Source organism: Petaurus breviceps, unplaced genomic scaffold, assembly GCF_028583685.1.
Source record: "Petaurus breviceps papuanus isolate PSGF00001 unplaced genomic scaffold, PetGlider_PUasm1.0 207, whole genome shotgun sequence".
Taxonomy (NCBI): domain Eukaryota; kingdom Metazoa; phylum Chordata; class Mammalia; order Diprotodontia; family Petauridae; genus Petaurus; species Petaurus breviceps.
The window spans coordinates 31,843,415-31,857,621 of NW_027185850.1; the positions used below are offsets into that span (position 1 = coordinate 31,843,415).

General features: G+C 45.5%; 1 protein-coding gene across 1 annotated transcript in view; it reads right to left on the bottom strand.

The window, feature by feature from the left end:
* Positions 1-1,450: 1,450 nt before the first annotated feature.
* LOC138164763 (nuclear body protein SP140-like protein) overlaps positions 1,451-14,207 on the bottom strand; it is a 393,765-nt gene continuing 381,008 nt past the window's right edge. The window contains exons 13-20 of the mRNA XM_069092727.1: positions 12,009-12,134; positions 10,652-10,791; positions 7,773-7,832; positions 6,019-6,137; positions 5,105-5,228; positions 4,281-4,352; positions 3,877-4,020; positions 1,451-1,860 (exon numbers count right to left, since the gene is read on the bottom strand). Coding sequence (XP_068948828.1) covers positions 1,747-1,860; positions 3,877-4,020; positions 4,281-4,352; positions 5,105-5,228; positions 6,019-6,137; positions 7,773-7,832; positions 10,652-10,791; positions 12,009-12,134 — 899 coding nt within the window. The 3' untranslated portion in view covers positions 1,451-1,746. The remainder of the gene's footprint in view (positions 1,861-3,876; positions 4,021-4,280; positions 4,353-5,104; positions 5,229-6,018; positions 6,138-7,772; positions 7,833-10,651; positions 10,792-12,008; positions 12,135-14,207) is intronic.

Consider the following 14,207-nt stretch of genomic DNA (forward strand, 5'->3'; position numbering starts at 1 on the left):
TTCCTACCCATAATACCTTGGCCCTCATTGGCCCATCCTCTCCTGTTATCCAGCTGTGTGGATATGAACTCACAGGTTCCTATCTTAGAGTGGTTTAATTACTTTCCCTTTCCTGCCTTCCTGTTACCTCCTTCTCCATCTTCACCCTCCTGATTTGGGTCTGACTCCCTGTGGGATCTTGGGAAAATCCCTTGGGAAAGTCTCTGGTCCTCAGTTTCCCCATCTGTAGAACTTGGACTGGATTAGCTCTCAGTCCTTCAGCATTTTGGTCCTTGGCAGTTCTTGCCTAGATAAATGCCCTTCCTAGCTAGGCTGCTAGTCCTAAATCCTGAATTTGCCCCAAGATGCTGGTGACTTAAATTGACCTAAGTCTGGGGAGGGGCAGAGTAAGAGAGGAACCCTGTATTTAAATATATTTTAACTAAATAAAGGCATAATTTCTTTTTTAAAATACATTCTAAAAATTCCATAAAGTATAGAAAGAGGAAGAAACAAGTATTGATTAAACTCTTATGTGCTAAGCATTTTACAAAGACCCTGTGACATTTGGGAGTCACCCTCTAGATAGACCTCGTGACTGCCACCTCTTTTGCTTGGTATAGGACTGACTGTCCAGGGGCTATGCTGTTCTGTCCCTGGTGTCAAGCCCAGAATGCCTGGAAGCAGGCCCCTCCTACAGGCATGTTTCCTTAAATCCCTAAGGCGGCATAAATTTTCCAGGATATACCATCTGCAGGGATGGATGGCAATAACCTAGGCATTGGGGTCCCTAGGTTATCCTTGGTCTTGAGCATGTATTAACACATGTCCCTACAGTTCCCTGCCTGGCTCACTCACTAGGCAAACTTGTGTGGGGGTGAGGGGCCCCACAAAGGTTGTGGCTGGTTTCGGTCTCAATTCTCTTCAAGTTGACTCTGGGTCGATTCCACAAACATCCACTCAGTGTCTATGTGGGCTAGGAATCAGAAACTGCTTCCCCTAGGGGCCCCCAAAGATGCTGCAAGCTGTCAGCCTCCCCCCAAGTCTACTTTTTTTGTTGTCTGTGTTGAAAGAACAAGTGAAATGGGGGAGTGCCCAGTCCTCTGAGGGCAGGGACCCTGACTGGGTGGGTATGCGGTAAGGTGGTACAGGCTCATAGAAAGAACACAGGACTGGTTCAGAATCCTGACTTTGCCCCTCACTACTCATGGGACCTTAGTCAAGCTCCTTCCCCTACCTGGATCTCATTTTCCTCATGTATAAAATTGGGGGGTGGTGCTAAGATGACCTCTGAGGTCCCTTCCAGCTTTCAATCATCCCTAGGCTCCTGTAAATAAGTGTTTGGTGTATGAATGAATGAATGAATGAATGAATGAATGAATGAATGAATGGAAGTAGTGATCTCAAGCCAATGGGCTCATGTGGAATCGTTCTGGCATTTGGGGAGCGTAACAAAAAGCGTTAGACCCTGTTGTAAACTGTGGGTAAATGTTTAATCTAGTAACTTGACAATTGCTTGTTGAACCAACCAGAAAAGCCCCGAATTGAAACAGAAAAAGATCACTAAGGAGTCAGCAGAGCTGAGGACAGATGTGCCAGAATGAGGAAGGCCAGCGAAGAGGTCAGTCTTGAAGCCCCTGGCATGAGGCATCTGAGACAGATCCAGAATTTCCCACTCCTGACCAGGAAGGAAGCAGCACACGGGCCAGATCGGCTCCTAACTGAAGAAGACCTGAATGAAAACTAGGACTGGAGGGAGGGAGGGAGTCATGGAAACAAAAGCTGAGTCAATTCATCTGCTTCCTTGATGTCAAAGACCGCTTTGAAATCCCTCTCAAACTTTACCTCCAACTTTGCTCCCACATAACCGAAGTGGTTTTCCTGAAAGAAAAAATAAAAACTAATGTTTACATAGCACTTTACAAATATTATCTGATGGGATCATTACAACAACCCTGGGAGATGGGTGTTATCATTATTTGCATTTTATAGATAAGGAAACTGAGGCAGGTAAAGGGTAAGTGATTTGCCCAGGGTCACACAGTAGGTGTTTGAGGCAGGATTTGAATTCAGGTCTTCCAGACCCCAGGTACCATGTTCTATTAACTGTGCTACCTAGCTGCTTAGACAATGGACAAAAGGAATGCTGTTAGGGGAGCTGTGAATTGATCCAATTATTCTGGAAAGAAATTTGGAACTTTACCCCAGAAGTCACTAAACTGTGCATGGTTTTTGACTCAGTGATACTACTGTTAGGCCTATATCTGAAAAAGATAAAGAGGAAAAAGAACCATATGTTAAACATATTGATAGTAGCTCTTTTTTTGTGGTGGTGAAGAATTGGAAACAGAGGGGATGCCTATCAGTTAGGGAAGGGCTGAACACATCATGGCATGTGAATTGTGCTGTAAGAAATAATGGATGGGATCCTTTCAGAGAATCCTGGGAAGACTTGTATAAACTGATACAGAATGAAGGGAACAATTTATACCATAGCAATAATATTACAAAGACAAACAACTTTTGAAAGACTTGAGAACTCTGGTAGATGAAACAAGAAACCACAATTCCAGAGAGCTAATGGAGGGTGTTATTCATCTCCTAACAGAGGGATGATGGGCTCAAAAGGCAAAATGAGACACTTATGTTTAGATATCTCCTTATTTGTTATAAGAACTTTCCCTCCCTCCCTCCTTTCCTTCCTCCTTTCTTTTTTTCCTTCCTTTCTTTTTTTTTCTTCCTTCCTTCCTTCCTTCCTTCCTTCCTTCCTTCCTTCCTTCCTTCCTTCCTTTCTTCCTTCCTTCCTTCTCAATGGAAGAGAGGTGAAAGGGGAAAGAAAATTCTTCTTTAACAGAAAAATAATTAAAATTTAAAAATAGAAATTGAAAAAAGGACCTGGCTTCCATGGAATGATCTGGACCTCTTGTCTAGGCTTGGCACACAGCTGTAGTTGAGAGCAGTACCTTGTGCCTGTCTGGAATGGTGAACTTCCTCAACTATGGGGGACCAGGGAGGAAGAGAAGAATGGGGAGGTAGCAAGGAGTGTTCTGAGGTCTGGTGGCAGCTGGCCAGAGCTGCCAGGTATAGCCAACAGACACCAGACAGATGTACCTTTTGTGAATTATTGTGAATGTTTTACCTATCAATCCTTTCTATCCTGCCATAGACATGAATGAATACTGTGGTCTGGATGGATTTCCTAGCACTTGCTTCCATTGTAGAAGAAATCCAGAATTTTGTCTGACAAGTGTGATTTTTCCCCTCTGTCTTCAGGGATGAATGTAATGCTGATGATTGGCATAAATGAGGCTCTGTGGGCCTTCAGGCTCACAGAGAGCCCCTGCTCTTTCCTTCTGGAGAACTCTGTGGCTCCTGACCATGGCATCCTTCTGGTCCACTGGCTGCGGTCTTCCGATGACCATGGCCTATGAGTAGTTTTCCATCTGCCTCAGAGATCCAGGTCAGGTGACCAGGCAGACCACAACACTGGACCCGAAGTGGGGGGAGGTGAGGTAGATAAGTCTAGGAAAGGGATATCTAAGATTCTTCCAGTACCCAGGTGCCCAAGGACAGAACAAGATGGCAAGTCAGAGCCTGGTGTGCTGTGGGTTCTATAGTAAAGGGTGGATGGAGTTCACTGGAATCACAGTGAGATCCCACAAGTAGATGCCCCGTACCCAGGTGAGGTAAGCAGTAAGTCAGGAGGTAGGCATCCAGGCAGCAAACAAGAAAGCATAGAGTATGGAAGGTAGGACAAGTCAAACACTGAGTTGTGCAAGCAGACAGCAGAGAAAGGGAAGATGATAAAAACTGAAGGGCAGACATAATAGAGAGAAGTCAGAATCTAGAGCCAGGGTTAGGATGCCAGCTCACTGGGAAGCAGGCAGTGCCACCCACCTTGTTAAATTTCTTGCAGTTGTTAAAAATCAGGCGCATATCCAGGACAAAGCCCTCCACTGTATTATAATTCTCATCACTCAGACGCTCCTTCACCTGGTTTAGCCACATGGGTTCTCTGACACACGGGGAATATGCCTTACACTGTTAACAAAGACATGAGAAGGACATTAGCTCCAACCCAGATGCTGCTTCCATAACTTTACTGATGAAAAAACCGGCAATTCCAGCCCCACATGGAAACCAGGTGAATCCAGGGGACCCAAGGTATTGGCAGATGGCAGGAGACCCATTCTGTCCTACTGCCTGTGTAATCAGTGCCCAGTACAGGGCTAGGCAGGCAGTAGGAGTTTAATGAATTGATCCTCAGAGGTAAAATCATTATTTGAATCACTGTTACTTACATGCCTTGGATCTATGATAAAGAGGAAGCTTTCTCTGTAGTAGTACATTTTCATCAGGAGAAACTCACATTTCTGCAGAAGATGAAGTTTGTGTGTGAGACAAAGCCAGGCCAGCTGGGGCAGGTGTCACACCTAGTATCTCCGAAGGGTGGAGGACCTGATACACTTCCCCTCAAGCTAAACACGCTAGTGAGACAGCCCCTGTATGTCCCCTTACTCGACATGAGTGACTTCACTGGAAATGAGGCCTTGGCCATTTCTCTCTCACCCTGTAGTTTGCCTTCATTTGCCCCAGACCAACAAAAAGAAAGAGAAGAAAGAGTCCATCCCATCCTGGACCCTGAGGCCAACAATAGATAAACAGATTAGGAGATATTCTTTCCCTGGCTTGAACCTCAACAGACTACCCTTAAGGCCAGTGACTTAATGACTGGGGCTACAGCATAACTCTATTTTCTGAACATTCTAAGTGCTTGTGGAAAGTGGCTTGAATACTGACTTTCACTTGCCTCATGATGCTTCTCTCTGCCTTGGCTTACAGCAAAGGCCAAAATGAACCCATTTATTGACTTGTATCCTAAAGAATAAATGAGGTGGTGTGTTTTCTGTCCACAGCACAAGAATCCTTGGCATTTGGAAGATGCAGAAAGTGGGCCGAAAGTCTCCTTTGCCCTTTAAGACAAGGGGTCTGAGTGAAATGGGAACTTTCCTAGTGACCAGCGTGTGTGTGTGTGTGTGTGTGTGTGTGTGTGTGCGGTTCGGCAGCAGAGAGGCTTGTGCTCACTGGGCAATCAGAAAGGACCTGACCTTCATAAAGGACTCACCAGCTGCTGCTCAGGATACATCCGCTGCTTTAGAATCTCAGACTCCTGGTGGCAGTGGGTGTTCTTTGGGTCTTCCTTCTCCTTATTCTTCCTCATTATGCAGAAGGTACAGTTCCACTCTGCACTGAGAAGTCAGAGAAACAGTCTGCCAGTTAGTTAATAAACACTTATTAAGCACTACTGCCAGGTACTGTGTTAAGTGCTGCGGCTACAAAAAGAAGCAAAAGATAGTTCCTGCCCTCAAGGTACTTACTCTCAGTCAAATATGGATGACAAGAAGACAGGATGGAGAGGGCATTTAGTCCCCTGGGTAGGTTAGTCATGATCTCCTGACTCCCTGACTCAATGTTTCTTATTCCAATATGACTGAGGATCTTTGTAGATGCTCTACCATGCCCTTGGGTCCATGAATATGTATCCTGCATCCTTGGCGAATGCCATCACTCACAGTAAGGGTACAAGGGGCATCCCCTCCCCTCCTTCTCTCTAAAGGGACTAATAGTAAGTTGACCCTGGGTCCTGGGGGCTGGCAGCATTGGACCCCTGATGGAGCCAGGGTTCTGATGTTGACCAACTGTGGCACATTAGGCCCCACCATCCTGTTCAAATGATCGTCACAAGCAAGACGATCTAGTACTCCCAACGTTTCCTAAATAACTATGGGTCAAACTCAGAGCTGCATGCATTGATGTAATCCTCTCCCCAGCATACAAATCCTCTCCCTGTACTATTCCTGATGGCCAGTAGAGTTACATCTCTGGGAAACTGGGAACAGGGTCATCAGTTTCAGGAGATACCTAAAGAGGGGCTGCCCCTTTATCAAATAGCCCAAGACTCTGGAAGCTTGAAACTTAGAGGGACCCCACCTCCCACTTCCCCATCCAGACACTCTGCGTGTTGGAGTCTGAGCTCACCTACTCTCTGATGAGATACTGGGGATGTGGCAGTTGCTATGGAAGGATTTGGGGCACGAGTCACAGCAGAATAGGTTGCCTTCCCCTTTACATATGAAACACTCATCATCATTCTCTGGCTGAAGAGAGAAGAAAGTGTTACTTGTGGATCTGGGTGGGGGGTCTTGGAACGGTTTGATCTTCTATTCTTGGAAGTGCTTGACATCTTCTGTGACGAGGATATTTATGACCAAGGAGGTACAAGGAAAACCACACAGATGGATGAGATAGAAAAGGAACAGGTCGCAGGCTTGTGATTTTTCTCTAGCTGTTCATCTATATCCTCTTTCTGTCCCAGTGGTCTGTAGTATACTTCCTTGACAATATCACTTACGCAGCTGTTTCCACTGATTTTCACCATGGTCTCCTTCCACATGAGTATACCTTCTTAATATATGATGCTAGTTCCTTCCCCTCCTTTCCCCACCCCCTGCCCTTTTGAACAAGGGATTTCTTTCCCACCAAGCTCCAGTGACATCTAACACCCTAACAGGTATCAAATTAACTTCTGTGATTTTTCAAAATGATATATATGGAATGAGCTACTGATTAAAACCCATGTCCTCACTACACCACAGCAGTCTAATTTTTAAGTTCTTGGAGCAATTTTTTGCCAAGGCAATTGGGGTTAAGTGACTTACTCAGGGTCACACAGCTAGTAAATGTCAAATGTTGAGGCCAGATTTGAACTCAGGTCCTCCTGACTCCAGGGTCGGTGCTCTATTCATTGCACCACCTGGCTGCCCCGTGCATTTTAAAAAAATCAACATAAATGGCATGAAACAAATTTGCAATTTTAGTAGGCTTCTGATTTGAACACACACACATATATAGTATATATGTAGATGTAATAGTAACAACTCACATTTATGCAGGACTTTCAGATTACTCGTATTTGGGGGCAGGTGGCAAAGAATGGTGCCTCTTGGGTTCTCTAGAGATTGACAATTTTGCCAGATCCTATTAAGCAACCTTGGAATGAAGTCAGGTGGGGCAGAGGATAGAAGGTTAGATTTAGAAATAGGAAGACCTGAGTTTGAATCCTACTTCAGTCACTGTATGAGCCTGGGGAAAAGCCCTCCATTTCTGTCTGCCTCAGTTTCCTCATCTATAAAATGAGGATAATCATAGCACTGACCTCCTAGGATTGTAATCAGGAGCCAATTAGATAATATTTGTAAAGCATTTTACGAACTTTAAGGACTCTATATCATGATTGGCTAGGTAGGTGGTGCAGTGGATAGAGGCAAGTTGAAATCCAACCTCAGACACTTACTGGCTGTGTGACCCTGGGCAAGTCCCTTAACCCTGTTTGCCTCCGTTTCCTCATCTACAAAAAAGAAGTACATGGCAAATCATTCCAATGTCTTTGCCAAGAAAATCCCAAATGGGATCACAAAGTCAGATATGACTAAAAACCAACTAAACAATAGCAAAAAATATGCAAGCTGCTAATTTTTTATCCCTTCATGAAAAAAAGAATGAGTGTATCTGATATGAGGTAGACCCTGAGGTATAGTGGAAGGGCCCTGGAGGGTATGTCTGTAGGCCTGGCCTCTGATCTTGGCTTCTCTACTGGGTGATTTTAGGCAAGCAGATGGCCCTCTCCCAGTGTTGTCATGGGTAAATGAGGAGGTGAGGAAGTGCCAGCCTAGTTTTACTGTGCTAAGAGATGGATGTAGGCAGATAGAACAAGGGAGGGAAGGAGAACTCACAAAAGGGTCCTTGCAGAGATCACAGGAGCAGCTGTCTGGGTGAAGCTTCAAGATGTCGTTCTGTTAGAGAAAAGATGGAGTGGCATTGAGGCAGGTGCCCGCTGGGGGCACTGAGCCCCTTCCTTCGGCAGATCTCCTTTCCCGGGTGTGGGAGCAACAGCTGACCCTGTTTTGGTCAACATGCTCTAATCTCTCTCACACTAGCTCCTGAAACTGTCCACCCCACTGTGGAGGAAAGGCAGAACCACATCTCAAAGTCAGGGGGAATCCATGGAGAGAGGCAGCGCAGCCAAGCCGCATGGGGCCAACACCCTAGGAAGGATCCTGGACTGACATCCCTCATCTGGTGCTGTTCCTGTGGCTGAGACCGATGGGGTCAGAAGGAAGGGAAGTAAGAGAGCAATACAGCTCTGGGGAACCTATTGGTGTTAGGTTGGGTAGTGAGTATTTCTGGGATGTCTTTCATGTTGGAGCATGTGAGCTGCTTGGGGTAGTGGGCAGAAGCACCCAGAGGGCTGAGTAGGGACAGTGCTATGTCAAGGGGTCATAGCCATGGCATCCTTGACAAGATATTGCATGCACTTCCCTATTCTCTGCGGATTTCTTGTTGCAGAAGCCACAGAGTCTTGGCCTCCAGGAGTCTGCAGACCCTGGCCATGCCCCCTGTAGAATGTGAGGGCCTTGAGGGCAGGAATTGTTTCATTATTGTCTATATACCCAGACCTAGAACAACACTTGGCACTGAATACATGAAGGTGCTTCATGAAATGCTTGTTGGGTTGACCAAATGTCCTTCCCAGTGCTCTGATCAGAAGTCAGAATGTGTAAAGCTGTCTTGGGAAGCCCTTCAGAGATTTAAATGACTAAGAGATCACCTGGTTCTGGCCACTCCTGTCAGGCAAGATGAGCCCCATTCATTTCAGGAAACAACATCATCATACTTCCCTAGGCTCCTGGGGGAGAATCACAGATCCTGCACCATTCCTGGAGGCCAGAGATATGGTAGCTTTCTCCAGAGCCAAGGTTGGAGGACCTGAGCTCTCCTCCCCAACATCCAGCCTCAATCTGTTAATATGACAGCCTTTAGGTCCTCATTAGCCTAGCAGAGAACCAGGCTACATGTGCTTTAAGCTGGCTCAGGGCCTGGTCTCCTCCAGCATCCCATGGGGCTGATATGGGGGTCAAGGGGTTCAGGGAGTCCAGGAACTCCAATAACCAGAGTCCCTGTACAGCAATCTGGAATGAATTCACAGACTCAAGCATTCTCTAAGTCAAGGTGGCAAAGATTTATTGTAATGCTATATAGCAGGCAAGAATTCTTAGGGAATCTGCAACCTTAGAGGGGTATAGTTAAAGTTTATGTAGAATATTCTATAGTAAAACCTGTGCCAATTATGCTAACTAGGTGAGACAGGGTGGGATTAGGGAGTGGTTAAGGAGTGGTCAGTTCTTGAAGGAACATGCACTTTTAATATCTACTGCACAAGCATATTGCCCAGAATTCACTTGGAAATAACCCAAGGTGGGGTGGGAGGCTGCATGGAGGTGTGGTTTTAGGCTTGAAACATTTCTAGGGAGTAGAAGCACGACCTCCGAGTGGCTCCGGTTTCCACCTTCCCCAATCAATGTAAAAAGGGAACTCTGAACAAACTTTGGAGCTGAAGAACCCACAAAATGACACAGAGAAGCTAACCTCCCGCTGAGGACAGCCTGGCAGGCTGGCAGGAATCGGCCAGTGCAGTGCTCTGGAGCCAAAACATTAATAAGTCAGTTAGCAGTCAGGACTGACCAAGCTGCCACTCATCAATGTCGTGTTTGACAAGATAGATGTTGGGAGTTTCCATATATCCAAGCCTAAGGCATACATAATAAAGGATTCAGGATATATATATATATATAAAATGAGTTAGGGAGTTACTTATAGAAAATCTAGTGAAGTTCTCACTTGTTATTGTACCAGGGGGAGAAAGCATTTGGCTGGGGCCTAGTCATGAATGATTGCTAGGCATAGTGCAGGGGGTGGGTAGAGATGGGCAGAGATTATGCTCTGAGGCTAGGGAGAAATGTCACTTTGGGACTGGGGTTCAAGCACAGGCACCCAAGCACCTCATCAGGGCTACATCTATCTTGGTCCTGATCAGTCACACTCCAGGGGAGCTTCTGTGGCCCCCAGACCATATGGGGAAGGCAGCCACCTACAAACTGTGATCTGAATCACAAGATCCCCATGCCTGGGAAAAGAGGCTACCCAAGGAAGGGGCTCAGTGCCCCCAGCGGGCACCTGCCTCAACAGGTGCTTGAAACTCTGCCCTTCTCTGGCCAGCTTGGCTTGGCCCTGCTCTTGCCCCTGTGCTCTGGTTCAACTCAACTCAAGGCAACAATATTTATGAAGCACCTCCTATATGCCAAACACTGGGGCCACAAAAACAGAAGTGAGGTAACCCTTGCCCTCAGGGTAATTACATTCTACTGCTAATAGTTTACGGTGGAGTCCTGCTTAGGGCAGGAAGGTAGGATTCTCCATCAGGAAGACCACATGGTAAAAAATGTAGCTTAGAGATGAGGGGGATATGCCACTGTCCTCTCTTAGTAACCCACTAGCTCCCATTAAAACCTGCCTTAGTGGATCAGATTACACTGTTTTCAGTTTAGCTGGCAGAATTCAGAGTCCTGAAGGGATGAGAGAGACACAAGATGGGTAAGTTCTGACTGGGGGTTGAGAGAGGACACGAGCCTGAGCCAAAGTCCAGGGCACTGGGTGCTTGTGGACCATGCCTGACCTTCCTGGAACATCATGGCAACTGAACTATCCTCCTCATAAGCATGCAAGGTGTTGGACTGCCCAGAGTTCCAGGGAGGGGCTGAGTCTATGAGCCTACCTCAATCAGGGTCTGCAGGGTCAGCCCACCACTGCGGATGCTGTGGGTCCAGTTGGCAATGTCAAACTCAGGGTCTATGGCCAAAAACTCTAGTGGGGTGTACCACCCTCTCTCTGTCAGGATGCATTTTCCCTTATAGACTGTAAAAAAGAAAGTGGGGAGAAGAGAAGTAAACAAGAGAATAAGAGAAGGAAAACATGGCAGCCCTCTTGCCTCAAGCTCAGTCTTCAGCACTCATGGTCTTTCTGAACCCTGCTATTCATGACCTTTCTGGAAGGGGAGACACCATCAATAATAAGACATTGTGGAATAATCAAAATTCCTTAGAGGTTACCGAGCAGTCCCTTCTATAACAACACTAAAAGACAGATACCCAGCTACTCCTAGCACACATTTCCATGATGGGGAGCTCATTACCTGACGTAGTTTTTTTTTTCTTCAATTTTTAGGAAGCTCTTTATATTCAATTCAGTTAGACAAACACTAATTAAGCAATTACAAATCAGCAGGCACTGTGTTAGGTTCTGGGGACACAGGCAAAAAACCAAACCAAACCAAAACCCAACCTGCCCTCAAGGAGCTTACATTCTACACTGGGTTGAAGTCAGCCTCCCTAAAACTTTTACCCATTGGCCCAAGTTCTCCCCTTTTGGGCAACATTTACAGGGCCGCCCTTCACATGTTGGAGGGGAGTGAGCACACCATCCCCATAGACTTCTGATAAGGGTCCCAGGGCTATTCTTCAGTGGGCTCTCCACTTTGGTTTGGCAGCGATGAAGAATTATGAGGATATCACTGCTTCCTGAGATGAGAAATCTTATGGCTTCAGGTTGTCTGGCTCTATCAGCAATGACAACCCCTCCTCCCCAGCATCCCCTCCCACCCACATCCCCCTCCCTCAAAAAAAATGCTGGCTCATGCTGAACTTGTGGTCAAGAAAAATCCCCACAGGAGGGTTGTTCAACCAGTCCTGCTCAAGGTATTTGTGGCTGACCGCTAGGAGGTGATGTATAGATTCTCCATTCTCTTCTCCTTTCCCATATAAGTAGACATCCTCACTTCACTTCTCTGGGAAGGTGGGAAGTCCAGAAATGAAAACTACACATATTTTTAGGTGCTATGCTGTTTCCCCTCCTCCTCTTCTTCTTTCCTCTTGGTCTTTATAAAAATTGAATTTGTTATATGAGAAGGCTCTATGAAAAGTGGAGAAAGAAGGGGAGGTGTACTGTGGGAAATTAGGGAGATTATTCCATCTGTTGAGTGAAGTCCCTTGGAGGATATTAGAATCAAGGGCTGTGATGTGTAATGAGCCAAGAAGGCCTCGAATGGCACACCAGCTGCCTCTCTGAGAACTCACCTGAGGCAAATCGGTTCTTGTACAGGTGCCCACTACCCATTCTGCATGTCACAGAAATCCATTTCCTGGCTCGGAGTTGGGCCTTGTACTTCGGTCGGTTGGCCAGTGAAACTACTCCTCTCCTTGCTGTCACAAGAAAATAAAAGATGGGGTGGCTAGGTGATGCAGTGAGTAAAGCGCCAGCCCAGGAATCAGGAGAACCTGAGTTCGGTTCCAGCCTCAGACACTTAACACCCACACAAAAAAACTAGCCGTGTGACTTTGGGCAAGTCACTTAATCCCAACTGCCCTCCAAAAAAGGTAAAAAAAAAATAAAGTAAAATAAAAGATGTTTGTTCAATGCTCAGAAGTGCCAAGAATCCCTACTTATCCTTAGCCTCAACTAGGGTCAAGAGGACAGGTCACTCTCCTGGGGATGAAAACTAAAGCAAATGTATCTCTGGGAATGAGATTTCACCAAAACTACTAGAGAACAAAGGAAACTAGGAAAAATACCAAAAAGTCAGTCAAACCCATCCTTCCAGAGGGCAAAACTGCTGGCCACCTTCTGGTAAATCCAGTGAAAATTCCATGAAATAGATGAAGCAAGTGAAAGTTTTCCTTAAGTCCCTCACACAGCTCAAGGTGCCAAAGGAAAACCAGCCAGGAGTAAAATAAAGTTGCATGGAGACAGTCTGACTATAAAATGGGGGGAAAAGGAAAGGAAAGAGAGAAAGAATAGAAGAGAAAAGACAAAGGAGAAATACAGGAAAGTGAGAAAAAAGAAAGGAAATAAAAAGAGATGACAGAAAGGAGAGAAAAAGAGAATGAGAAAGGAGAGGGGGAGACAAGAGAGAGACAGAGAGAAAGAGACAGAGAGACAGAGACAGAGAGAGTAAGAGAGTGAGAGAGAGAGAAAGAGAGAGAGAGAGAGAGAGAGAGAGAGAGAGAGAGAGAGAGAGAGAGAGAGAGACAGAGAGAGAGAGAGACAGAGAGACAGAGAGACAGAGAGACAGAGAGACAGAGACAGAGAGACAGAGAGACAGAGACAGAGACAGACAGAGACAGAGACAGAGATGAGGGGCAGGACTGCCTATCCAATGGTGGGGGGAAACTCAACAACAAAATCCCCCCAAAATGACAAGAGTTGGAATGCCTGGCTCTCTTCAAAACTTGGCGCTCACTAGCTGTGTGACCCTGGGCAAGTCACTTAACCCTCACTGTCTCCAAAAACTTAGCACTTGAGGAACTCTCCGGGTGTCTGTGCTCTTCCTCTCCTGCTACCCTTTTCTCTTTCCCAAATTACTTTCTATTTACTTTGTATCTACTTTTTTTTGTGTGTGATCATGCTATTTTCCCTAGGGGAATGTGAGTTCCATGAGGGCAGGATCTATTATCTTTTGACTTTGTATCCCTGGCACTTACAGCAGAGCCTGGTATACAGTAGGTGTTTAATCAATGCTCGCTCTTACCATTCCCCACACTGCCCCTTATTGGCTTTCCTAAAGCATCCACTTGAAGATGAGAATGCACTTGGGTAGTACCAACTCTGGGGCCTGAGTGGTACATGAGTGCCTCGGGACACACAGAGAATTTGGGGTGGGTGTTCTCTTGGCCCTTGGCTTTGCACAGAGTGGGAACAATGATGGTGTTTATAGGTGCTCCAGGCTGGGCATTTGTAAGTCCCCCCCGCCCTGCCCATGCCCAGTAGAGGGACCCTTGAGGGAGGGGGGAGCAGTCTGCAGAGACTGATAGTGAAGGAAAACAGAGAAAGTCACTCTGTTAGTTACACACAGAAGAAAGCAAAAGGAAGGAAGTTCAGGTGATAGAAAGGGACAGCCCTGAGACCGATGTGTTAACTTGATGACATTCTTTTTAAAAACACAAGTTTCATGTAGCAGTGACTTGTGGGTTCCTATACAATCCTCTTTCCTTGTTCTTCTGTGCCTGTCAGATATAAAAATGCTCATGTTGGTGACCATCGAGTTCAGAGTAACAAAATAAAAATGAAAAAGTTTAATTTATTTTAAATTTTCAAAAGTTTGATTTATTTTAAATTAAATCAAATTTTCAAAAGCTTAATTTTACTACATTTTCAAAAATTCATTTTAAATAAATTTTAGAAGAATTTAACAAATTAAAAGGTTTAATTTATTTTTAATAAATTAGAGGATTAATTGATTTAAATGAATTTTAAAGTTTAATTTTAATATATTTTAA